Below are 24,372 nucleotides of genomic sequence, written 5' to 3' on the forward strand. Positions count from 1 at the left end.
ATCCGCCCGCCTCGGCCTCCCAAACTGCTGGGATTACAGGCGTGAGCCACCGTACCCGGCCTAAAAAAAATTTTTTTTTGAATCTTTCTTCTGGAGCCAGATAAAATGGATGGGAAAAGATAACTGGGGAACGAGAATATTTCTAGATCTTTCATTTTCCCAAGATGGCTCAGTTGGCCATCCTAGGAACTGAAGTGCCCTCAAACCTATAGTGTCTGTCATTTCACAGCTACTATCACATACATTTTATATGTTGAGATTTCTACACAAACTATTAATCACAAACAACACTTGTTAAGGGAACATTGAGGAAGCAAATATTTTTAGTAGAATACAGATTTCCATATGAAGATTTCACAGTATTCTGGCCTCTGGAAAGGAATGCTCTCCTTCCGATTCCCGCCCTTTCTGCGACACCATGAAGTCCTCTCCGCGCCCCTTAGGCAGTTCCGGAGTTGCAGGGGCCGAGGGAGAATACATCAAAGTGATGTCATTCATGACTCCGAGATGGTTACCATGGCAACTATCAGACATATTACGATGTCAGTAGGGTAAAAGCCTGTTTAGTCTTCAATCAAGGGTTTCCTCGGGCGTTAACCACTGCCTGCAGAGTGTGGACTGGCAGAAAAACCCTCGGGCCCCCCAGCACCAAGGCTCCTTAAACCAAGCCCCACAAAGAAGTCACTTCGGCGATGGGAACGCGGCTTTGCGGCTTCGCGGCTTCCTGGGCTGCTAAGGTGAAGGACGCCCGCCCTCCCCAGAACTTGAGAGCTTATTGGTTGGTGATGTCGTCACTCAGAGTGACATCAGGGGCAAGGAAAGAGGCGGAGCCGTAGAGACTTGGCTTCTGGCCCTTCTAGCTTGGGGGTCCGGGGAAGGAACTGGGAGGACCTAGGCTGCCGTTCCGCGGAGCCCGGCCGAGGAGGTAGGGGTGGGCAGGCCCAGCCCTCAGGCCGCGACCTGGTGGGCCTCGCTGCCATTTTTTTCCTCCGGAGCCCGCTCCGTCCGCATCCTGCTCCTTTCATCAGCGCCCGATCCAGGTTTCCTGACCGCTTCCAGTTCCCACCACGCTCTCCTCCGCCCACGACCTCATCCCCGCCAGTCCCCAGCACAGTGCGAACTCTGAAGCTCGGCCTCTCCTCCCCCTCACAGCGCGCTCAGTCCTTTCAGTCCCAGGCCCTGCTTCTCCTCGGCTTCATTTCCCACAACCCCGATCATCCACGAGGGTCGTGGTTCCAGTGCCTGTCCCACCCCCGCACCAAAAAACCAAAACATAACCCCCAGACCCTGCCGCATGCAGGCCGCGCACACATCACGGGCGCCGAAACCGCCAGGCGAGGAAGCCCAGGGCGCGTTTTGCTCCGGTGGGGTGATGAGCAAAGCCGAGGGAGCCCGGGAGCAGCGGGCGTGGGGCGGCGCCAATGCGAGTGCGAGTGGTGTCCGCCGCCCGGGAGCGCCGGGGCTCGAGCGGATTAACCGCCACCTCAGGTGTCTTCTCCCGCCCGCGAAACGCCACCCACCGTTAGTGTGGGTCCAGAGGTTTCGAGGCCCTGTTCAAAATGTCAGCTCTGTGGCTGAGATTTCTATTCAGGAGAGGCCCTGGAACTCCTTTTCCAGCCGCAAGAGAGCAAAGCTGCCATTGGGAGATGCCAGCTCTTCTGCCGCTCCTCGCGACCCTTAGCAGAAAAGCGCCCCTGGATGGAGAAGGGTTTTGGTGAAGGTTATCTACAGGTTCAAAGCTCAGTTTGCGCTCTGGAGAATCACTAGCAAGGGAAACAGTTTTACCTCCACTTGAGCGATTAGTAGGTTCCATGTCTACCTTCATCCACTGCTATATAAATTAGATTAGTGGGTACTTCCAATCTTCAGGATTTGGTACAGCTTGCCTAAATATAGAACAATGCTAACTGAAAAGAAATTCAGGATATCCACTTTCTACCTATATTTTAAGGCTACAAATAGATATATATTGCTCTACTTTTTAAGTACTTGGCAATCATTGAAGTTGCACTACTAGATACTATTGACCAGAAATCAAAATGTCGCTGAAGACCGTACCATCTTCATGAGCGACATCATCTTAGAGATCATTACCATTTGTTGGAATCTCAAGGTACCATTCTCAAGTCCAGAGCTAAGAAAATATCTGATTGTTGGACATGAGCTTGAAGGAGATTTTGTATCTTAACTATGCAAATGTTCTACCTTTGCAATAGTTAAAAACACTAAAATCCTGATGTCTTTTAATTGATGTGTTTTTGAAGTACTAAATTGTTTACTTACTCCTTTTGCCTAGGTCCCTATGTTAACTACTTGAGACAAAAATAAATATGGCCTTCTACAGTTATAATTCAGTCTTAGCTATTGCTCGAACAAGGTAAGCATTGGAGTTACCCCCGAATATGAACTTAATTCTTCTTTTTTTTGGTAAATGTATTTATTTATTTTTATTTTTATTTTTATTTTTTTGAGATGGAGTCGCACTCTGTCGCCCAGGCTGGAGTTCAATGGCGCAATCTTGGCTCACTGCAACCTCTGCCTCCCGGGTTCAAGCTACTCTCCTGCCTCAGCCTCCCAAGTAGCTGGGATTATAGGTGTTTGCCACCACCTCCGGCTGATCTTTGTATTTTTAATAGAGACAAGGTTTCACCATGTTGACCAGGCTGGTCTGGAACTCCTGACCTCAGGTGATCCGCCTGCCTCAGCCTCCCAAAGTGCTGGGATTACAGGCGTGAGTCACCTCGCCTGGCCTGAACTTCATCCTTCTAGATGGAAAGTATATGTGTAAAAGGATTGGTTTAGTACACAATTAAAAGTTTCTTGGAGGCTGGGTGCAGTGGCTCACACCTGTAATCCCAGCACTTTGGGAGGCCAAGGCAAGGGCACTGCCTGAGGTCAGGAGTTCGAGACCAGCCTGACCAATATGGTGAAACCCCGTCTCTACTAAAACTACAAAAATTAGCCGGCGTGGTGGCAGGAGCCTATAATCCCAGCTACTTGGGAGGCTGAGGCAGGAGAATCGCTTGAACTCGGGAGGTGGAGGTTGCAGTGGGCCAAGACTGGACCACTGCACTCCAGCTTGGGCAACAAGAGTGAAAATCCATCTCAAAAAAAAAAAAAAAAAAAAGATAGAAGATGTAGTTTTTTTTTTTTTTCTTTTTTCTTTTTTTGGGATGGAGTATCACTCTGTTGCCCAGGCTGGAGTGCAGTGGCATGATATCTTGGCTCACTGCAGCCTCCACCTCCCAGGTTCAAGAGATTTTCCTGCCTCAGTCTTACAAGTAGCTGGGATTACAGACATGCACCACCACGCCCCACTAATTTTTGTATATTTAGTACAGATGGGGTTTCGCCATGTTGGCCAGGCTGGTCTTGAACTCCTGACCTCAGGTAATCCGCCAGCCTGGGTTTCCCAAAGTGGTGGGATTATAGGCGTGAGCCACCATGCCCAGCCAGAAGATGTAATGGTTTTAGATTGACATCTCTGTAATTGATGAACATCATGTGAGGTCCTTAGATGTAAAGCCAGTAAAATGGCTGATGAACAGCCAGTCTTAGGGCATATTTGTGTCCCATTACGGTCTGTTACCTTTTTTTTTTTTTTTTTTGAGATGAAGTCTCGCTCTATTGCCCAGGCTGGAGTGCAATGGCACGATCGTGGCTCATTGCAACCTCTGCCTTCTGGGTTCAAGTGGTTCTCCTGTCTCAGACTCCCGAGTAGCTGGGATTACAGGCGTGCACCACCATGCCCAGCTAATTTTTTTGTAATTTTGTAGAGACAGGGTTTCTCCATGTTGGCCAGGCTGGTCTTGATTTTTTTGTATTTTTGTAAAGACAGGGGTTTCTCCATGTTGGCCAGGTTGGTCTTGAACTCCTGACCTCAAGTGATCCACCTGCCTTAGCCTCCCAAACTGCTGGGATTACAGGCATGAGCCACTGTGCCCGGCCACCATTTATTTATTCACTGAGAATAAATAAAGACTATTCACTGAGCACTTACTTTTCCCCTTTTGGCCATTCAAAGAGTGTTTTATCTTGGTATCCTTCAAAAATAGTCTGAGGCTGGCTGCAGTGGCTCACATCTATAATCTCAGCACTTTTGGAAGCCTAGGCAGGAAGATAGCCTGAGCCCAAGAGTTCAAGAATAGCCTGGGGCCAGGCGCAGTGGCTCATACCTGTAATCCCAACACTTTGCGAGGCCGAGGTGGGCGGATCACAAGGTCAAGAGATCGAGACCATCCTGGCCAACATGGTGAAACCCCATCTCTACTAAAAATACAAAAATTAGCTGGACGTGGTGGCACGCACCTGTAGTCCCAGCTACTCAGGAGGGTAAAGCAGGAGAATCGCTTGAACCTGGGAGGCGGAGGTTGCAGTGAGCCGAGATCGCACCACTGCACTCCAGTCTGGGTAACAGAGCGAGACTCCATCTCAAAAAAAAAAAAAAAAAAAAAAAAAAAAACAGCCTGGATAACATAGTGAGACCCCATCTCTATAAAAATTTTTAAAACTAGCTGGGCGTGGTGGTGTGGGCCTGTAGTCCTAGCTACTCAGGATGCTGAGCCTGGGAGGTCGAGGCTGCAGTGAGCTGTGATCACACCACTCTACTCCAGCCTGGGTTTTTTAACACCTTAAGAACTAAACCAGGCATGGTGCATGTGCCTGTAATCTCAGCTCCTTAGGAGGCTGAGGTGGGAGGATTGCTTGAGCCCAGGGGTTTGAGGCCAGCCTGGGCAACACAGCAAGAGTCTGTCTCTTAAACAAAAAGAAAAAAAAAAGAGCCAGGTGTGGTGGCTCACGCCTGTAATCCCAGCACTTTGGGAGGCCAAGGCAGGCAGATCACTTGAGGTCAGGAGTTCAAAACCAGCCTTGCCAACATGGTGAAACCCCGTCTCTACTAAAAATGTAAAGATTAGCCAGCTGTGGTGGTGGGCGCCTGTATTCCCAGATACTCGGGAGGCTGAGGCAGGAGAATTGTTTGAACCCAGGAGGCGGAGGTTACAGTGAGTCAAGATCGCACCACTGTACTCCAGCCTGGGCGACAGCGTGAGACTCCGTCTCAAAAAAAAAAAAAAAAAAAAAAAAGAACCAAGACAAATTTTTTGTTTGTTTATTTTTGTTTTATTGTTTTTTTTTTGTAAGACAGAGTCTCGGTCTGTCACCCAGGCTGGAGTACAGTGGCGCAATCTCGGCTCACTGCAGCCTCCGCTTCCTGGGTTCAAGAAATTCTCCTGCCTCCACCTCCCGATTAGCTGGGACTACAGGTGCACACCACCATGCCCAGCTAATTTTTGTATTTTTAGTAGAGACGGGTTTCACCATGTTGGCCAGGATGGTCTCGATCTCTTGATCTCGTGATCCACCCCCCTCAGCCTCCCAAAGTGCTGGGATTACAGGCGTAAGCCACCACGCATGGCCCATATTTTTATTTTCAAACAATCTGATATGGTAGTTTAACTGCAAACCCTGGGCTGTTGCAATACCAGAAGGTAGAGACCCTTAATTGGGGTGCCCAGTTCTAATTGTGTGGTTTTTTGGTTTTCGTTTTTTGTTTTTTTTGAGACAGAGTCTCGCTTTGTTGCCCAGGCTGGAGTGCAGTGGCATAGTCTTGTCTCACTGCAACCTTCACCTCCTGGGTTCAAGCGATTCTCCTGCCTCAGCCTCCCTAGTAGCTGGGATTACAGGTGCATGACACCATACCTGGCTAATTTTTGTATTTTTAGTAGGGACTGGGTTTCACCATGTTGGCCAGGCTGGTCTCGAACTCCTGACCTCAGGTGATCCACCCGCCTCAGCCTCCCAAAGTGCTGGGATTATAAACATGAGCCACCGTGGCCAGCCCTAATGTTCTTGAAGAATTTAGGTGAAGGGTATTTCAGCTGTAAGTTGAGGAGTTCAAAGACACTGAATAGGTAAGGCAGTATTATGTGACTAGTTAATTCCTACAGTGACCATCAAATGTGTCTTTGAAACAATATTCCTTGGCCAGGCATGCTGGCTCATGCCTGTAATTCCAGCACTTAAGGAGGCCAAGGCAGGCGGATCACCTGAGGTCAGGAGTTTGAGACTAGCCTGGCCAATGTGGTGAAACCCCATCTCTACTAAAAATACAAAAATTAGCTGGGCATGGTGGTCTGTGCCTGTAATCCTAGCTACTAAGAAGGCTGAGGCAGGAGAATCACTTGAGCCCAGGTGTCATAGGTTGTAGTGAGCTGAGATCGTGCAACTGCACTCCAGCCTGGGCAATGGGAGTGAAGGAAAAAAAAAAAGCTGTTGTATTTTGACCGGATGTACTATCTATTTCTTTAATAGTATGTGCTTTATAATAGTGTGTGCTTTGTAATAGTATGTACTTAACTCAGAGGATGTTCTTTTTATTCCAGATTCCCTAGCCATTTTGTCCATCCTACCTGCTCTTCTTATTCCCCATCATGTGCATTTCTTCACTTGCCAGATTCCCATTTAAATAAGACATGTATGAAGAACTATGAGAGCAAGAAGTACTCGGATCCCAGTCAGCCAGGCAATACAGTACTTCACCCAGGAACTAGACTAATACAAAAGCTACACACATCCACTTGCTGGCTGCGAGAGGTTCCTGGCAAACCTCAGCTGGAGCAAGCCCCAAAACATCCACAGGTGACGAGCCCTCAGGCCACAAAAGAAACTGGCACGAAGATTAAAGAAGGCGAACAATCTTATAGACAAAAAATCATGGATGAACTTAAATATTTTTACAATGGATTCTACTTACTTTGGATTGATGCCAAAGTTGCTGCCAGAATGGTTTGGAGGCTGTTGCATGGACAGGTCCTAACCAGACGAGAGAGACGAAGGGTAGGCAAGAATCATATTTGAGAAAGAAAATGTGAAATTAAAATGAACTATTTGGGAACTCAACTATTTAAATTCAATGTAAACTTCATCTTAAAAATCTCAGAGTAGGAATAATAACTGCTGGTGAGAACCAGTTTCTTGTCTGCAACTGACTTACTGTACAACTTTAGTCAGTATTCTGGAATTTGTTATATATTTTCCTGTAGAACGGTTTTTAAAAAAACTTTTATTTTAGGTTCAGGGGTACATGTGCACATTTGTAGAATGGTTATAATTATGTTTTTTTAATTTTTCCAAGAAGTTGAAAGGCTTCATGTTTCAACTGTTGTTAATATATTAAGCAGATGCATTTTAAAACCCAATTTTGGCTGGGCACAATGGCTCACACCTGTAATTCCAGCACTTTGGGAGGCCAAACACAGTGAAACACTGGCCAACACAGTGAAACCCTTGTCTACTAAAAAAATTACAAAAATTAGCCGGGCATGGTGGCACGTGCCTGTAGTCCCAGCTACCCAGGAGGCTGAGGCAGGAGAATGGCTTGAACTTGGGAGGCGGAGGTTGCAGTGAGCCAAGATCGTGCCACTGCCCTCCAGCCTGGAGTGAGATGCTGCTGCAAAAACACAAACAAAAAAAAAAAACAATTTTAAGTGATACAATGCTATTAAAGTATGGACCCTCTAACATAGATGAAGTCTAGGAGATGCCAATAATATTTTTATTGTCGTAGACTTCCTTTAAGATATCCCATAAAAATTGCTTCAGAGCTATGGTAAACAGGAAAACCCTGCCTTTTCGTTTTTATAAACAGCTGCAGAAAACCTGTCTTGGGTTTTTAACACTTTAAGAACCAAGCTGAGCATGGCGCATAGGCCTATAATCCCAGCTCCTTGGGAGGCTGAGGTGGGAGGATTGCTTGAACCCAGGAGTTTGAGGCCAGACAGGGCAACATAGCAAGACACTATCTCTTGAAAGAAAGAAAATGAACCAAGACAGGGCTTTTTTGGTTTTGTTTTTGATTTTTGTTTTTGGCATGCCCTAAAATAATGAATATTGCATATGCATTTAATTCTATAGCTGTTGAGAACTTGTGTTGATTTCTTCCGCCTGGTTCCATTTATGGTGTTCATAATTGTACCCTTCATGGAATTCTTATTACCAGTGTTTCTGAAACTCTTCCCAGAGATGTTGCCATCAACTTTTGAAAGTGAATCCAAAAAGGTATGTAGGATTTTTTAACTTTAATAAAATTTAATAAACTTTATTAGAGGAGTTTTTAGGTTTACAGAAAAATTGGGTAGAAAGTACTACTTCTCCCCACCCCACCCCATCACAATTTCTCCTATAATTAATATCTTGCATTAGTGTGCTATATTTGTAATGATTAAAAAACCAATATTGATATGTTATTATTAAAGCTCATACTTTAGGGTTCACTCTTTATGTTGAAGCAGTTCTGTGGGCTTTGCAAATGCATAACTTCATGTATCCACCATCACAGTATCATACAGAATAGTTTCACTGCTCTAAAAATCCACGGTGGCTTATGTCTGTAATTCCAGCACTTTGGGAGGTTGAGGCAGGTGGATCATCTGAGCCCAGGAATTTGAGACCAACCTGGGCATCATAGTGAGACCCCATTTCTACAAAAAATGCAAAAATTAGTCGGGCATGGTAGCTCATGCTGTGGTCCCAGCTCCTTGGGAAGCTGAAGCAAGAAGATTGCTTGAGCCCAGGAGGTCGAGGCTGCAATGACCTATGATAGTGCCACTGCACTCCAGCCTGAGTGACAGAGGGAGACCCTGTCTCAAAAAAAAAAAAAAAAAATCTCCGTGCTCCACCTATTTGTCCCTCTCCCTTCTTCCCCTAACCCATGGCAGCCACTGATCTTTTTATTGTCTCTGTAGTTTTGCCTTTTCCAAAATGTCATGTACTTGGGATCATACAGTGTGTAGCCATTTTAGATTGGCTTCTTTCACCTAGCAATATGCATTTCAAGTTCTTTTCATGGCTCAATTCTTTTTATCACTGAATGATAATCCATTGTATGGCTGTACCACAGTTTGTTTATCCATTCTCCTATGAAAGGATACCTCGATTGCTTCCAGGTTTTGGCAATTATGAATAAAACTGCTATAAACACTTATGTACAGGTTTTTGTGTGGATGTAAGCTTTCAACTCATTGGGGTAAATACCTAGGAGAGTAATTGGTGGATCGTATGGTAAGACTATGTTTAGCTTTTAAGAAATTGCTAAAGTGTCTTCTGAAGTAGCTGTATTGTTCTATATTCTTACCAGCAAAGAATGAGAGTACCAGCATTTGATGTTGTCAGTGCTCTAGACATTAGCCACGAAATAGGTGTGTAGTGTGGTATCTCACTGTTTTGATTTGCAATCTCCTGATGTCATATGATGTTGAGTATCTTTCCTGTGCTTACTTACCATTTGTGTATCTTCTTTGGGGAGGTGTCTGTTTAGATCTTTGGTCGACTTTTTTTTCTTTTTTGAGAAGGAGTCTAGCTCTGTCACCCAGGTTGGAGTGCAGTGGTGCAATCTCAGATCACTGCAACCTCTGCTTCCCGGGTTCAAGTGATTCTCCTACCTCAGCCTTTCGAGTAGCTGGAATTAAAGGCATCCACACCGTGCTCAGCCAATTTTTGTATTTTTAGTGGAGACAGGGTTTCACCATGTTGGCCAGGCTAGTCTTGATCTCCTGACCTCAGGTGATCCGCACACCTCAGCATCCCAAAGTGCTGGGGTTACAGGCGTGAGCCACTGCATCCGGCCCTTTGGTTGACTTTTTAATGGTTGTTTTTTGTTTTTTTTTTTTTTTCTGATTGTTATTTTGAGTTCTTTGTATATTTTGGGTAAAAGTCCTTTATCAGATATAATACGCAGATGTTTTCTTCTACTCTGTGGCTTATCTTTTCATTCCCTTAACCATGTATTTCACAGAGCAAGTGCTTTTAACATTAATGACATCCAGCTTATCAGTTTTTTTCTTTCATGAATCATGCTTTTGGTGTTGTAGCTAAAAACTTATTGCCAAACTGAAGGTCACCTACATTTTTCTCCTATTTTATTCTAGAAGTTTTACAGTTTTCTGTCTTACATTTATGTCTGTGATCCATTTTATTTATTTATTTATTTATTATTTATTTATTTTTTTGAGATGGAGCCTTGCTGTGTCGCCCAGGCTGGAATGCAATGGTGCGATCTCGGCTCCCTGCAACCTCCGCCTCCTGGGTTCAAGCAATTCTCCTTGCTCAGCCTCCTGAGTAGCTGGGATTACAGGCATGTGCCACTACACGCAGCTAATTTTTGTATTTTTAGTAGAGCCAGGATTTTCCCATGTTGGCCAGGCTGGTCTCGAACTTCTGACCTCAGGTGATCTGCCCACCTCGGCCTCCCAAAATGCTGGGATAAGAGACGTGAGCCACTGCTCCAGGCCGAGTTAATTTTTATGAAAACTGTAATGTCAGTATATAGATTCATTTCTCTCTTTTTTGTATGTGGATATCTAGCTTTTCTAGGACCATTTGTTGAAAAGATTTTCTCTTCTCCACCAAATTCTAACTTGATTTTAACTGTCAAAAGAATAAACAGAACAGACTGGATGCAGTGGCTCATCCTGTAATCCTAGCATTTTGGGAGGCCGAGGTGGGAGGACTGTTTAAGCCCAGGAGTTCAAGACCAACCTGAGCAATATAGCGAGACCCCTGTCTCTAAAAAAACAATTTTTTAAAAATGTAAAACAAAGCCGGGCGCGGTGGCTCAAGCCTGTAATCCCAGCACTTTGGGAGGCTGAGACGGGCGGATCACAAGGTCAGGAGATCGAGACCATCCTGGCTAACACGGTGAAACCCCGTCTCTACTAAAAAATACAAAAAGCTAGCCGGGCGAGGTGGCGGGCGCCTGTAGTCCCAGCTACTCGGGAGGCTGAGAAAGGAGAATGGCGTAAACCCGGGAGGCGGAGCTTGCAGTGAGCTGAGATCCGGCCACTGCACTCCAGCCTGGGCGACAGAGCGAGACTCCGTCTCAAAAAAAAAAAAAAAAAAAAAAAAAAAAAGTAAAACAAATTAGCCAGATGTGGTAGCATGCACCTGTATTCCCAGCTACTTGGGAGGCTGAGGCGGGAGGATTGCTTGCGCCCAGGAGGTTGAGACTGCAGTGAACTGAGATCATGCCACTGTACTGCACTCCAGCCTGGGCAAGAGTGAGATCCTGTTTAAAAATAAAAGAATAAAGAAAACAGAAATCCACTGTTACTGCGGTGACTAGTGGAACAGTAGGTATGATTTAGTCGGCACAACAGACCTGTTCAGCAGCCCCTGAGAAGAGGGAGCCTTCATTGAGTGTGGCAGTCACCGTGCAGGCGAGAAAACAGAGGCAGCTCCTTCCTTCTCCCCTTTCTGTGCCACTCTACTAGACAGCGTAGACAGCGTATGGTAAGAAGGTGTGAACAAAACATTATGAGAAGACAAAAAGTACAACTTTTCCTTTTTTGAGACGAAGTCTCTCACTATCACCTGGGCTGGAGTGCAGTGGCACAATCTTGGCTCACCACAACCTCCGCCTCCCAGATTCAAGCAATTCTCCTGTCTCAGCCTCCTGAGTAGCTGAGATTACAGACGCCTGCCACCACGCCCAGCTAATTTTAAAGGCAACTTTTAAATCAGTAAGATTGGGAAATTTTTCACAGAAAAGGTAACTTTGGAACTGAGACTTAAAGAGTAAGTGGGATTTTACCAAAGGTATTCTGGATAAAAGGAATAGCATTTAACATGGCTCAGTGGCATGAGAGAGTATGATGTAATCAGAGACCGCTGGTTGGTTATTTGTGGTTGAAGTAGGCAGTTCCAGGGCATCAATGACAGGAAACAGACAAAGTGATGTGTTGGGGTCAGGTTGGAAGGCATCCACCAGCTTAAGAATTTAGGCTTTCCCTTTGACCATGGTGAATAATGGAAACGGAACGTTTGAAGCAGGGTAGCTGGGTGGATGACATGATTAGATCTGTGTTTTGGAAGAATAATTTTGCTACAGGAGGGGCTGCAGAGGGTAGAGCCAAGGAAGGGAAACCAGCTGGAATGCTAGCCCAAGAGAGAGATGACAGAGAATACATTATGAAATTAACAATAAGAATAAAGACTTGAAGGCTGGGCGTGGTGGCTCATGCCTGTAATCCCAGCACTTTGGGAGGTTGAGGTGGGTGGGTCACTTGAGGTCAGGAACTCGGTACGAGCCTGGCCAACATGGTGAAACCCCATCTCTACTAAAAATACAAAACATAGCCTGGCGTGGTGGCATGTGCCTGTAGTCTCAGCTACTTCGGAGGCTGAGGCAGAAGAATCACTTGAACCTGGGAAGCAGACGTTGCCAAGAGCCAAGATCGTGCCACTGCATTCCAACCTGGGTGACGGAGTGAGATTCTACCTTTAAAAAAAAAAAAAAAAAAAAAAAGTCTTGAAGACAAATTCGGGATACCTTCACAGGATAAAATCAAATTACAATATTTGACTGCCTGGCAATGGTTTAATTTGCTTACATTTAAAATAATCAGCATCTAGAATTAATGCCATAACATTCCAAGGAAAGTATTAGTGAATTCAGGAAGATGGGGGGAGTAGAGGAAGTGATTTATCTAAATGTTACCTCTTTCCTGAACACCACTCATTCCCTGAAACATACAAATATGTCTACATCATGGCCACCATCTCAGAAAATTCTTGTTTGCTTTGTTCCATGGAGAGAGGAGCTTTCTGTTTACATCAGATCACAGCACCATGTATTTCTCTTTCATAGCACTTACCCATTATGCTTCTACATTAATATGAAGAATTACGGGATTATCATTAGTCACTAATGCTTGTCTCTCCCACTATACTAAAAGTTCCATGATGGCAGGAATTCTTACCTGTTATTGTTCATTTTATCTCCAGTACCTAATACATGGTAGATGTGCAATAAATAAATGGATGGATGGAAGGATATGGATGAATGAAATGGATGACTAAGTGGGTTTTGTTTGTTTGTTTGTTTGTTTTTGACAGAGTCTTTCACTGCTGCCCAGGCTGGAGTGCAGTAATGCAATCTCAGCTTACTGCATCCTCCCCTGAGGTTTAAGCGATTCTCCTGCCTCAGCCTCCTGAGTAGCTGGAATTACAGGCATGTGCCACCACACCTGGCTAATTTTTGTATTTTTAGTAGAGACAGGGTTTCATCATGACAGGCCAGGCTGATCCCAAACTCCTGACCTCGGGTGATCCACCCGCCTCAGCCTCCCAAAGTGCTGGGATTACAGGTGTGAGCCACCTCACCCGGCCACTAAGTGGGTTCTGATCATGCTATTGTGTGATTTTGTTGTTGTTGTTGTTATGTCTTTTAAGATCTATCTAAAAATCAGTGATTCTTATGATTGGCTGATCATTAGAATCTCCTAGGCAACTTAAAAATATACAGATTCCTGTTCTTCTTTACCACTGAGTCCTGACTGTGGTTATTTTGAAAATGCTACCATAGTACATTTCTGATGATGAACAAGGATTGAGAAACACCAGCCAACAGTGTCCTATGAGTATCCATTTACTTTTCTTCTGTGTAGTGCTGTGTTCATGTCTGTTGGAGCACTTAACTCATTGTATTGTAATTACTTATGTCTGTTTTCTATTAAACTGTAAGCTACATTAGTGTAGAGTCCATTTCCTAGTTTTCTTTGTTTGTAAAGCAAAACCCAGGGCCACTCAAACAAAGAGTTGGCTCAACTGGCAGACTGAATAGTTTGCACCAGGTTAAGAGATTCTTGTCTGGGTGCCGTAACTCAAGCCTATAATCCCAGCACTTTGGGAGGCCAAGACGGGCGGATCACTTGAGGTCAGGAGTTCAAGACCAGCCTGGCCAACATGGCGAAAATCCCTACTCTACTGAAAATACAAAAATCAGCCCGGTGTGGTGGCGTGTGTCTGTAATCCCAGCTATTTGGGAGGCTGAGGCAGGAGAATTGCTTGAACCTGGGAGACAGAGGTTGCAGTGAGTCAAGATGGTACCTCTGCACTCCAGCCTGGGTGACAGAGCGAAACTCCATCTCAAAAAAATAAAAAAAAAACAAAGAAACAAAATTAGCCAGGTGTGGTGGCACGCACTTGTAATCCCAGCTATTCGGGAGGCTGAGGCAGGAGAATCACTTGAGCCCGGGAGGTGGAGGTAGCGGTGAGCCGAGATCGTGCCACTGCACCCCAGCCTGGGCAACAGAGTGGGACTTCATCTCAGAGAGAGAGAGAGAGAGAGAGAGAGATAGTAACTCATTCTAAATAATGATAAAGCCTCCCATTGGGGGAACATTTTGGATCTATCAAATGCTTATGATTATTGTATTAGTGAGAAACAAAAGTAAGGAGACAAGTTCCAAATAGAGGCTTCTTTTTACTTGCTTTGGTCTCACAAACCCATTCAGCTATGCCTGAGCATCATGTTATTACATGATGTAGGGATGAGCAATAACAAGGAGACAGTTGTTTTTCTCCCATCTTTATCTACCAATTTGCAATCATGAAGGATTGAGTAACTTTTATTCTTCTACCATTAAGGAAGAAAAACAGAAAAAGAAAATGGCTGTAAAGTTGGAACTAGCAAAATTTCTTCAAGAAACCATGACAGAAATGGCAAGGAGGAACAGAGCGAAGATGGGCGATGCCTCTACACAGCTGTCATCCTACGTGAAGCAGGTGTCCATCTTTTATGTAATGCTAAACAACTTCAGGGTTGGGAGTTATATGAAAAACACATGTAATCATGGATTTCCCAAACTGTTCACCATCTTTGGAATTGCAAATATCTAAATTATGAACATACAATATTGTAAACATTTAATATTATAAACACTGATAGTAGTTTGCAGAAAAGCCTGTCTTAAAATAATCAGCATGTTGAAGACATTGATAACTTCTTGGAAAGAACGGTAGACTTAGAGTCAAACTTCTGAACTCCTGATTTTTCAGCTGATGTAGTTTGACTTCGGATGGATACCTTTTTTTTTTTTTTTTTGAGACGGAGTCTCGCTCTGTTGCCCAGGCTGGAGTGCAGTGGCCGGATCTCAGCTCACTGCAAGCTCCGCCTCCCGGGTTTACGCCATTCTCCTTTCTCAGCCTCCCGAGTAGCTGGGACTACAGGCGCCCGCCACCTCGCCCGGCTAGTTTTTTGTATTTTTTAGTAGAGGCGGGGTTTCACCGTGTTAGCCAGGATGGTCTCGATCTCCTGACCTCGTGATCCGCCCGTCTCGGCCTCCCAAAGTGCTGGGATTACAGGCTTGAGCCACCGCGCCCGGCCCGGATGGATATCTTTTCTTTATACCACGAGACCCATTTCCAGATGTCAGAGAGAGTCCCATAAATGCTTTGGTGTCTCTTTCAAATAGCCTATTGGGAAAGTTAACTTAAGTAGGAAACACATTTTAATTGGCCTCTTTGTCCCACTGCATAGGTCCAGACAGGCCACAAGCCCAGCACAAAGGAGATAGTTCGCTTCTCCAAACTATTTGAGGACCAGCTGGCCCTGGAACACTTAGATCGCCCTCAGCTGGTTGCCCTTTGCAAACTGCTAGAAATGCAGACGTTTGGAACCAACAACCTGCTCCGCTTTCAGCTCCTGATGAAACTGAAGTCTATAAAAGCAGATGATGAAGTAAGAGCTTAACCATAGCTCTAGGGAATTAGCAAGGTTTTGGGAGATACCTTAGGGTGCCTGTGGGACGAACTGTGCAGTATTGTTTTTGTTTTTGAGACGAAGTCTTCCTCTGTCGCCCAGGCTGCAGTGGTGCAATCCTGGCTCATTGCAACCTCTGCCTTCCGGGTTCAAGTGATTCTCCCACCTCAGCCTCCCAAGTAGCTGGGATTACAGGCATGCACCACCACACCCGGCTAATTTTTCTATTTTTAGTAGACACAGGGCTTCACCATGTTGGCCAGGTTGGTCTCAAACTCCTGACCTCAGGTGATCTGCTTGCCTCAGCCTCCCAAAGTGCTGGGATGACAGGTGTGAGCCACCACGCCTGGATAGAAGTGCAGTATTTTCCATTGGGTCTGGTCATGTTGGGTTCTGACAAAATGAGTGGTTTAAACAACCATTACCATGACAACTTGAACCTTGATTACTCATTTGAGGAGTTGTCATCCCCTTACCCATTTATTGAGAAGGCCATCATAAGCAGTTAGTAATTTGGATGTCTTAGCTGGGACTCATCTAAAGCAGTTAGGACCTGCTGGGAAGGAAATAGCAGCTCAGTAGATTCCTGACAAAGCTCTGCTCCCACACTTGTGCTCTCATACCGGGAAGCTGGTGCCAAAGTCAATATTCTGCTGGGCGCGTTGGCCTGCCAAGAAGGGGTAGTTGGCTTGGTATGCAAAACATAATGCTGGGAGGAAAAGCAGAGCCTCAACACCTTGTAGAAGAAAGGCACCCTTGGACTATAACTACTAATTAGGCTTTTTGAAAAAATGGAAGGAATGTTTCTTGACTCAGAATCAGCTGCTTTATAAGCATTCCGCCTGGGGGAGCAGGTTTCCCAGAACTGAGAAAGCATGATCCCTTTGGCCCCATTTAGATTTCAGTTGTTGCTCTTAGAGCTTTGCAATAAACAACACTGGTCCCAGAAATACCATAGTTTTGGGTTACGCCAAGCAGAAACTGTGTTATTTACTGAGGGAGTTTTGTGGATCAGTGTGTCAGGGCCATTTCTGGGGGTGGTGGGGGGACAGCAGGGGAAAACACTACAGGGACATGCAACAAATGGTACATTGTGAGTTTTTCAAGTGAACTACTTTTTTCTAATGAACCATAAAGCTGCCACGGAAGAGAAAAGTAGGTATGTCACAACCAGACAAAATGCAGATCAAGAGGGGAAATAATTACTCTGATGACAGAATGTTGGGGAGAAGTTGTGTAAATATCCCTAATATTGCTAATACCTGTTGGCAGGATTCCTGTTATTTCAACTGCCACCTGCCTACATCGCCTTTGCTGCAGCAGCCAGTGCAAGGTACAAAGTGTCCAAGCCTCCGATTCTGTTTCCACTGACTTACTGGAATTTAGGGATTGCATAAAATTGGAATCAAAAGCTCCAGCTCCATCCCTTACATTTCTTTCAGATAATTGCCAAGGAAGGGGTGAGGGCATTGAGTGTATCAGAACTACAGTCTGCCTGTAGGGCCCGAGGGATGAGATCATTGGGTCTCACGGAGGAACAACTGCGACAACAGCTCACGGAGGCAAGTAGCAGCACCCCTCTGGGGTCCTCTTCCCTAGAAGTCTCTTCTACAATATGCAGACCTCCTTATGTGATTTCTCCTTTGCAAGTGAACCGTCTTACCTAATTTGCCTTATTTCATTGAGCACTGGGATGTTGAAGAACTAGGTTGATTTTTCACTTTGATTGGGATCTCATCAGTTTTCCATTGCTGCCTACGAAATGACCATGAACTTAGTGGCTTAAAACAACACCGGTATATTAGCTCACAGTTGGTAGGTCAGAAGTGCAGGCTGTCTTCCTTTGGAGGCTGTGGGAAACGACCTGCTTCCAAGTTCATTCAGTTTGTTGGCTGAACCTAGTTCCTTGCAGCTGTCGAACTGAGGGCTTTGTTTCCTGGCTGGCTGTGAGCCCAGGGCTACTCTCAGCATCTAGTGGCCACCTGTATTCCTTGCCTCTTGGCCTCCTTCATCTGCAAAGCCAACATCAGAGAACTTCTTATATGCCAGAGCTTCCTTGTGCTTGAAATCTCCAATTTCCCCTGCGTTTGACCTCTAGCCCCAGACTGAAGGTCTCATGTGATTGGTGAGGCCCATCCAAAGATTCTCCCTATCTTAAGGTCAACCGACTTGGGACCTCAGTTACACCTGTAGAATCCCTTCACACAGCACCTAGAATACTGTTGAATAACTAGGAAAGAGTGTGGGTGCTGTAGGGACAAGGTGTCTTGGAGCCACCTCAGAATTTTGACCTACTCCACGTAGTGTAAAGGGTCCTGGCAAAAATTTCAGTTCAAGGCCTGTTATCTGTGTGAATCTGTCTGGAGGTCCCCACTTTGCCTGGTGGCCCACCTGGGGCTGCTTTTCAGTTAGTGCCCCAAACCAACACACGCTGTGGTAACCCATGTTTAATATTTTTCCTCAGATAGCATATTTGTACTTTAAGAGCATCCATGCTTTAAAACAAAGGAGTAACTCCTATTACATTTCATTCCCATCATTGTAAAAAATGCCATGAAGAGTGCGCAGATAATCTTAGGATACCAGCCTTGGCTTGGAAACCGTGTTAGGTCACTTTTTCCTCTCATATGTGGGACCAGCTCTGGTTGGAAGACAGCACATTGTAGAGAAAGATCCTTAAAATCATGTATTTCTTGAACGTTGGCTATGACATGGTCACTGCACAAGCTTTGTGAATTTTTTTATGGTACTTTTTGAATTTTATCTTTTGTGCATATATTACTGATCTTAAGAAGACAGGGTCTCACTCTGTCACCCAGGCTGGAGTGCAGTGGCATTAACACAGGCCACTGCAGCCTCAAACTCCTGGGCTCAAGCAATCCTCCCACCTCAGCCTCCCTAGCTGGAACCACGGGCATGTACCACTATACCCAAATAATTAGAAAATTTTTTTGTAGAGACAGAGTCGCCCTGTGTTGCTCAGCCTGTGATTTATTCTTTCACATTATCTACACTTTGTCCAGGAGAAGATACTTGACTGGGTTGACAGTTTAATTGAATTCTCCGAGAGTGATTCCACCATAGTGAAGGAGTTGGCAGGGTACCCCCTCAGTGCAGAAGCCAGGGCTGGGCTCCTGTCCGTGTTCTGCCGTTACTCATCACCTGAGCGGCTTGGCGGAAGGGGCGGGGGCGGTGGGAAGGTGTCGGCGAGCGAGGCGGTAGATCACCGCGGATCACTCCGGCTCTGGCGTTCTGTGATTCTCACGTGTTGTTCCCCTCCTGTTTTCCAGTGGCAGGACCTCCACCTGAAGGAGAACGTCCCTCCTTCCCTTTTGCTCCTGTCCCGCACCTTCTACCTGATAGATGTGAAGCCCAAGCCTATTGAGATACCACTCAGCGGGGAGGTGAGTACCTGGGATCACACCCTCATCGTCCATCCAGCTGAGGCCTCTCCATAAACATTTGGTGTACTCCTGCAGTCAGAGCAGGCATTTCTTTTGGCCTTTTAGAATTTGGCCCAACTGGCTTTATGTTTTAAAAATTCCTGAAAAACCAACCAACCACAACAAAACAAAGGCCAGGCACCGTGGCTCACACCTGTAATCTCAGCACTTTGGGAGGCCGAGGTAGGTGGATCACCTGAGGTCAGGAGTTCAAAACCAGCCTGACCAACATGGTGAAACCCCTTCTCTGCTAAACATACAAAAATTAGCGGGGCATGGTGGTGGGCGCCTGTAATCCCAGCTACTTGGGAGGCTGAGGCAGAATTGCTTGAACCTGGGAGGCGGAGGTTGCAGTGAGATGAGATCCCGCCATTGCACTCCAGCCTGGGCAACAGAATGAGACTCCATCTCAAACAAAACAAAACAAACAGAAAACTGAAGCCACTCAGACTACCTGCAGCCTTGCCTTAAGGCTGCTACTGCCTTTGAGCCCAGTTTGAGAATTTTACTAATAGGAGCAGTTTATTCCTTTTCCTTAACTATCTCATCTTCATTAGACGACTTGTGTGTGTGGGTGTTTCTGTTGCTTTCTCCTTTTAGACTGAATGTTTCCTGTTCATTTGTCCAGATTCCTATTAGTTTTTAAGCACTGAATAGCTAATCTAGAATGCCCTTCAACTCATTTCCTTAGTCATTTTTCTTCCTGGTGTTGTAGGGAAGAGCATAGGATTGGCCCAGTCACTATAGCATCTTGCGCTGGGCCCATCAGAAAGGGCCTCCCGCTTCTATAGCTGGTGGCTTCCTGTCTGACTCAGAACCCCGCATGAGTAAGAAAGGAGACTCTTGTAGAAGATGCTACACTGTGGTTTAGGGGATTAGTCCAAGTACTAAGTGAGGGCCATTTTATATCTTAATTACGCTGTTGACTCCTTGGACAAGCCAAGGAAAATTATCTGAAGTCCAGTATGAAAACCCAACTTCAGGAAACACCATCTTGCTTTCCCTTTTCATATTTCTAGAGTAATCTGGTTTTGGGATTTGTCCAGGAAAAACTCTAGGGAGACTAGGAGCAGTTTCAGAGTATAGACCATGTTCTAAAAGGCAGACTAGTGGGTTCTTATTCTATCCAACTCAAGGAACCATTCATGTAAGACAGACCAAAGTCAATAGTCATTCTTAGATTGCTCTCAGGGGCTAGGAAATCTTGGAGGAGCTCACTGTCTCAGCTAAATTTGGGTTCTCAGAATTATTCTAGAGAGCCATCAGCTCTTTTATCCAGACGTTGCTTTCTGGAGTAGGTGAGAAAGGAATTAAGGACAAAATGATAAGCTCCTAAGCAATTTATTGGCTTTTTCCCACCCATGTTTTTAAACTTCTATTCTCCATGTATATATACAAAATGAGAACAAGTAGCATGCTAGGTTCTGTGAAAAATAGAGACATCAAATATACTGTAATTTTGGATGTATGTAGCCTTATCCCTCCAAAGTACACAAATAACTTTCAAAGCACAGTGATGTTTTTCAAATCTAATTCCTAAAGATAGGTTAGCTAGCTATTCTATCACCACCCCCATTCTGATCGTAATCTATAATACCACTCCTCCCCCCATCTTCCCTGCATTACAGGAGCTTACCATTTTAGTAAATCAGGCTATTTTATCATTTATTATTAGATACTAAAAATGAAAAAGATGCAACATAGACCAAGTTGTATCAATGCTATTAGAAAATAACTGAGACCAGGTGCGGTGGCTCATGCCTGTAATCACAGCACTTTGGGAGGCTGAGGCAGGCAGATCACCTGAGGTCAGGAGTTCAAAACCAGCCTGGCCAACATGGCGAAACACCGTCTCTACTAAAAATACAAAAATTAGTAGCCAGGCATGGTAGCAGGCGTCTGTAATCCCAGCTACTCAGGAGGCTGAGGCAGGGAGAACTGATTGAACCCGCGAGGGGGAGGTTGCAGTGAGCCGAGATCGAGCCACTGTACTCCAGCCTTGGTGACAGAGCAAGACTCCATCTCAAAAAAAAAAAAAAAAAAAAAAAAAGGAAAAAAATAATTGAGAAATGACTTTTTTTTTTTGAGGCTGACAGCAGGACCAGTACCATCAGTGGTTTGCTAATGATTATTTTAAATGCTAGAATCTATCCGAGTGCAACTTTTGTATACAAAGGACTCAAAACTCAAAGAGAAATAATACTAAGTTGCTATGTCAGGGGCATATTTCATGGTACTCATAAAGGGTGGAGCTGGAGGAGGAAGCTAGGGATTTAGTGGAAAGCAAATTGTGCTAAAAAAGGCATTGACTACTATAAAAGTTTCTGGGTTTTAGGAAGAGCAGAAAGCTTATTATACATAAAATGTTTCTCTCCCCAGGCTCCAAAGACTGATATTCTTATGGAACTACCTACTTTCACTGAATCTAAAGAGAACATAGTGGATCTTGCACCTCAACTGAAGGGAACTAAGGTTAGACAGTTACTTTCCATTTGGTTAGATTAAAAAATGAAAATAGCAATGGGTCAATTTCTCCTGTTTTAATCTCCTTAATGAAACTGAAATTCAATACAATAATGTTCCTTAATAAGGAATATTTATTGTACTGTTTGATCTGTTTCTAAGAGGAAGCTTATTATTTGGCTATATGTAATTAGGTTCCAGATTTTGCCTTTTGAATCTTGTGCCAGGATATGAGGTAGCTGTGACAAGTTCCGGGTAGTCAAGGTAGTGGACTGTAGATTAATACATTTTGTTTTAAATCAGTAACCCAACTCTTGGTTCTGATGTTTAAGGATGAAGACTTTATACAGCCGCCACCAGTTACATCATCACCCATAACACCATCAACACCAATTTCATTACCTAAAGGATCCATCACTTCTTCTAAAGAAGCTGTAAGTATCTTTAGTAAATGAAAAAGAAAAACCCTCTCCCTCCAGTTATCTTTAAGGGTAGTGAGAATCTAGAATTAGTCCTGTTGCAAAACACTGCACAATTCTTCCTGTTGTCCAAACAGGAAATTGTAGGCTGAACTTTAGTCATCTTATAACCACGTTTTTTACTTCAACTATCCAAAAGCAAAAAACAACCAATACAATTGTGGGTCAGACTAAAACATGCTTACAAGCCAGTTACAATATAGGCAGACCCTTTTTTTCTTATGTGCCAGATGGAAATAGTTTCCATGTGTTGTGTATTTTACACAGGCTTCTGATGTCAGGAAATACTAGCTGGAAAGCAACTTGAATTTCAGGAGAAATGCACGTAAATAAGAAATTATCTATCATCCAGTCTTCCCAATTGGGTGAAGGGATTTGGGGCAAGAGCACAGGGCATGAAGAGTAAACAGTGGGGAGGTTGTGGGAGAGTTGAAGTGGGAAGTGGCTCCTGTGGACCAAAGACACGCTGGCAAGACAGAGAATCTATTAAGACACATATGGGTTAAGCCCAGAAAAGCATCCCAAGCACACACAGACCTTGTTTTTTGTAAATCTCCTGTATCTTTTATTACCAAGGTAAATTATAATCTCAGATTTGACTTTGTGGTCTGTCACTATTTTGATTAAGAAAACAAAAATGGCATTCACTCCTTAAGAACTTACACGTCTGTGACTAATGCCTACAGTCCTTTTGTTTTTTACGCCTAGACACTCCAGGCCAAATCACAAATGACGGCCCAGAACAGCAAGGCTAGTTCAAAAGGAGCATAAGGACTACTTGAGGATGGAGCTCACTCTCTCCAGCTTCCGGCCCTCAACAGTGGCATCTGTAAAGGACCTCCCAGCTAAGACTCTCTGTCTGGCTTCAGAGAGTGGATCAGTCGTTTAGCCCATGGGGCAGTCCTTTGAGGCCTGGTAACCATTCCAGGTGATGTGAGTAGTGAGACCAAGTTCAGACCCCTTATAAAAATATAATTGCAAAGTCCCATTTCCTCTGTGCCATTGTCACCCCCCACCATGTTGTTTTTTTAATTTCATGTGTACGTCCCTTAAGAGAGGAAATTTTTTTGCACAATGGAATCAGCTTGGCACCTTAGATACCTCTGTCTCCTATGGCTTGGAATTCTGAGTAAGAACTTGGAAGTTCCAAAAACCATTTTAGGAGCACCTGATTAACTTTCTGAATGATCCACCAGTAGAATCAGCATCCTGGAAACAAAGTACCTTATGAGACGGGATGGATATACTCCCCAAAAGATCTTTCTGGATATAATGAAGCTTCTTGGAGAAAATGGGGAGTTAAACAGACTGGCAATCAGAAAGATTTGGCTGCTTCTGACATCCCCCTCTTGGGCCTGCAGAGGCTGCAGCAATCTGCTAGGCAGCCACTCTTCTAGCGCATATGGCTTTCATTAGCCACCATTTTGCTAGGAAGCATAATTAAGGGTTTAAACCTTAATCATTTGTTTGTGTTGGGTGTGTGTGTTTCTGGCCAGTTTGTCTTTCACAAGACTATTTATTAGTCATAGGGGTTGTGAAGGTCTGATATAATCCCTGTGCTACCCAGCAACAAGTATCACATTAGGATATTTATGTTTGATGTTTTCAGTATTAATAATACTGAAATAATAGACTGCCATGTAGCTGACCAAGGGATTTCTTCCCTTGGGGAGTGGTTAGAAGGCCAAAGGTATTTCAGCCTGTAGGTGATAAAATTAGATTCACTTGCTGTGGTTAGACAGCAGTCAGTTAAAATAAGTAAAACTCAACTGTCCTGTGTGGGATCACCTAAATGAGGAACGTCACCAGCACTTCGAAACAAGAATATGTATTCTACAGTGCTTTCTAGACTTCTGCTCCATCACAGAAGCCCCACCATGTCCCACTAATGAAGCCCAGTTCTTTGGGAATGATGAATCCCTACTGTGCAAATACAGCAGTCATGGATCCTGCCTAGCGAGGTGATTCACAATACATTTTCCCGTTTCAAAAATGACGGGTGTTTTAATTAGTCCACATTTCAGGTGTTAAATGTGGGAAAAGGATTAGCTAGTTAAACTTGCTCAATCATGTTTTAGCTGAATGAGTCATAGGTACTGCTGGGCTGTCCTACAGTTCCTTCTGGCTTTCCCTCCGAGCAGGGTGGGAATGAGCAGTGACCCGGTCAAAGGACCCGGGCCACTTGATACACCTCTCCTCCCACTCTCCTGCTAGCAGCTCAGAGAAGTCAAGGATGTTTCGTTGTTCTCATCACTTAGGGTGCTTGGCTGTTGGGTTCAATGATCCTTGCATCCAATCCCAGCTAGTGGTGTTCTGGTAAATCGTTAACCACCAACTCTTTGAGGGGGAAAAACCCCTGATTTATAGCATCTGGTTATTCCAGTGATATAAATCCTCCCACCATGTTGATTTCAAGCCACTGCCAAGGTACCACTGGACAGTGCAGAGC

The 24,372-nt window shown here is 44.6% G+C and overlaps 1 protein-coding gene across 2 annotated transcripts; it reads left to right on the forward strand.

Moving 5' to 3' along the window:
- The first annotated feature begins 561 nt into the window (after nt 1–561).
- LETM2 (leucine zipper and EF-hand containing transmembrane protein 2) lies at nt 562–23,382 on the forward strand. 2 transcript variants are annotated; one of them, XM_015145193.3, is made up of 11 exons: nt 562–737; nt 2,297–2,377; nt 6,384–6,837; nt 7,915–8,058; nt 14,425–14,562; nt 15,317–15,517; nt 16,981–17,100; nt 18,829–18,942; nt 21,361–21,453; nt 21,777–21,878; nt 22,632–23,382. In XM_015145193.3, the coding sequence occupies exons 2-11, from the start codon at nt 2,331–2,333 to the stop codon at nt 22,692–22,694; spliced, it is 1,476 nt and encodes a 491-aa protein (XP_015000679.2). In that variant the 5' UTR covers nt 562–737; nt 2,297–2,330; the 3' UTR covers nt 22,695–23,382. The 2 variants fall into 2 exon arrangements, with proteins under 2 accessions (XP_015000679.2, XP_015000677.2); XM_015145191.3 differs by lacking the exon at nt 562–737 and adding an exon at nt 833–925.
- The last annotated feature ends 990 nt before the right edge of the window (nt 23,383–24,372 follow it).

This window comes from Macaca mulatta, chromosome 8 (assembly GCF_049350105.2).
Source record: "Macaca mulatta isolate MMU2019108-1 chromosome 8, T2T-MMU8v2.0, whole genome shotgun sequence".
Taxonomy (NCBI): Eukaryota; Metazoa; Chordata; class Mammalia; order Primates; family Cercopithecidae; genus Macaca; species Macaca mulatta.

Bases quoted from the DNA above. Each gene is read 5' to 3' on its own strand.
- LETM2 (XM_015145193.3), top strand. From the start codon at position 2,331: ATGGCCTTCTACAGTTATAATTCAGTCTTAGCTATTGCTCGAACAAG. The intron at 14,563-15,316 runs GTGTCCATCTTT...CCCACTGCATAG, and splicing joins TGTCATCCTACGTGAAGCAG to GTCCAGACAGGCCACAAGCC. The intron at 15,518-16,980 runs GTAAGAGCTTAA...CATTTCTTTCAG, and splicing joins CTATAAAAGCAGATGATGAA to ATAATTGCCAAGGAAGGGGT.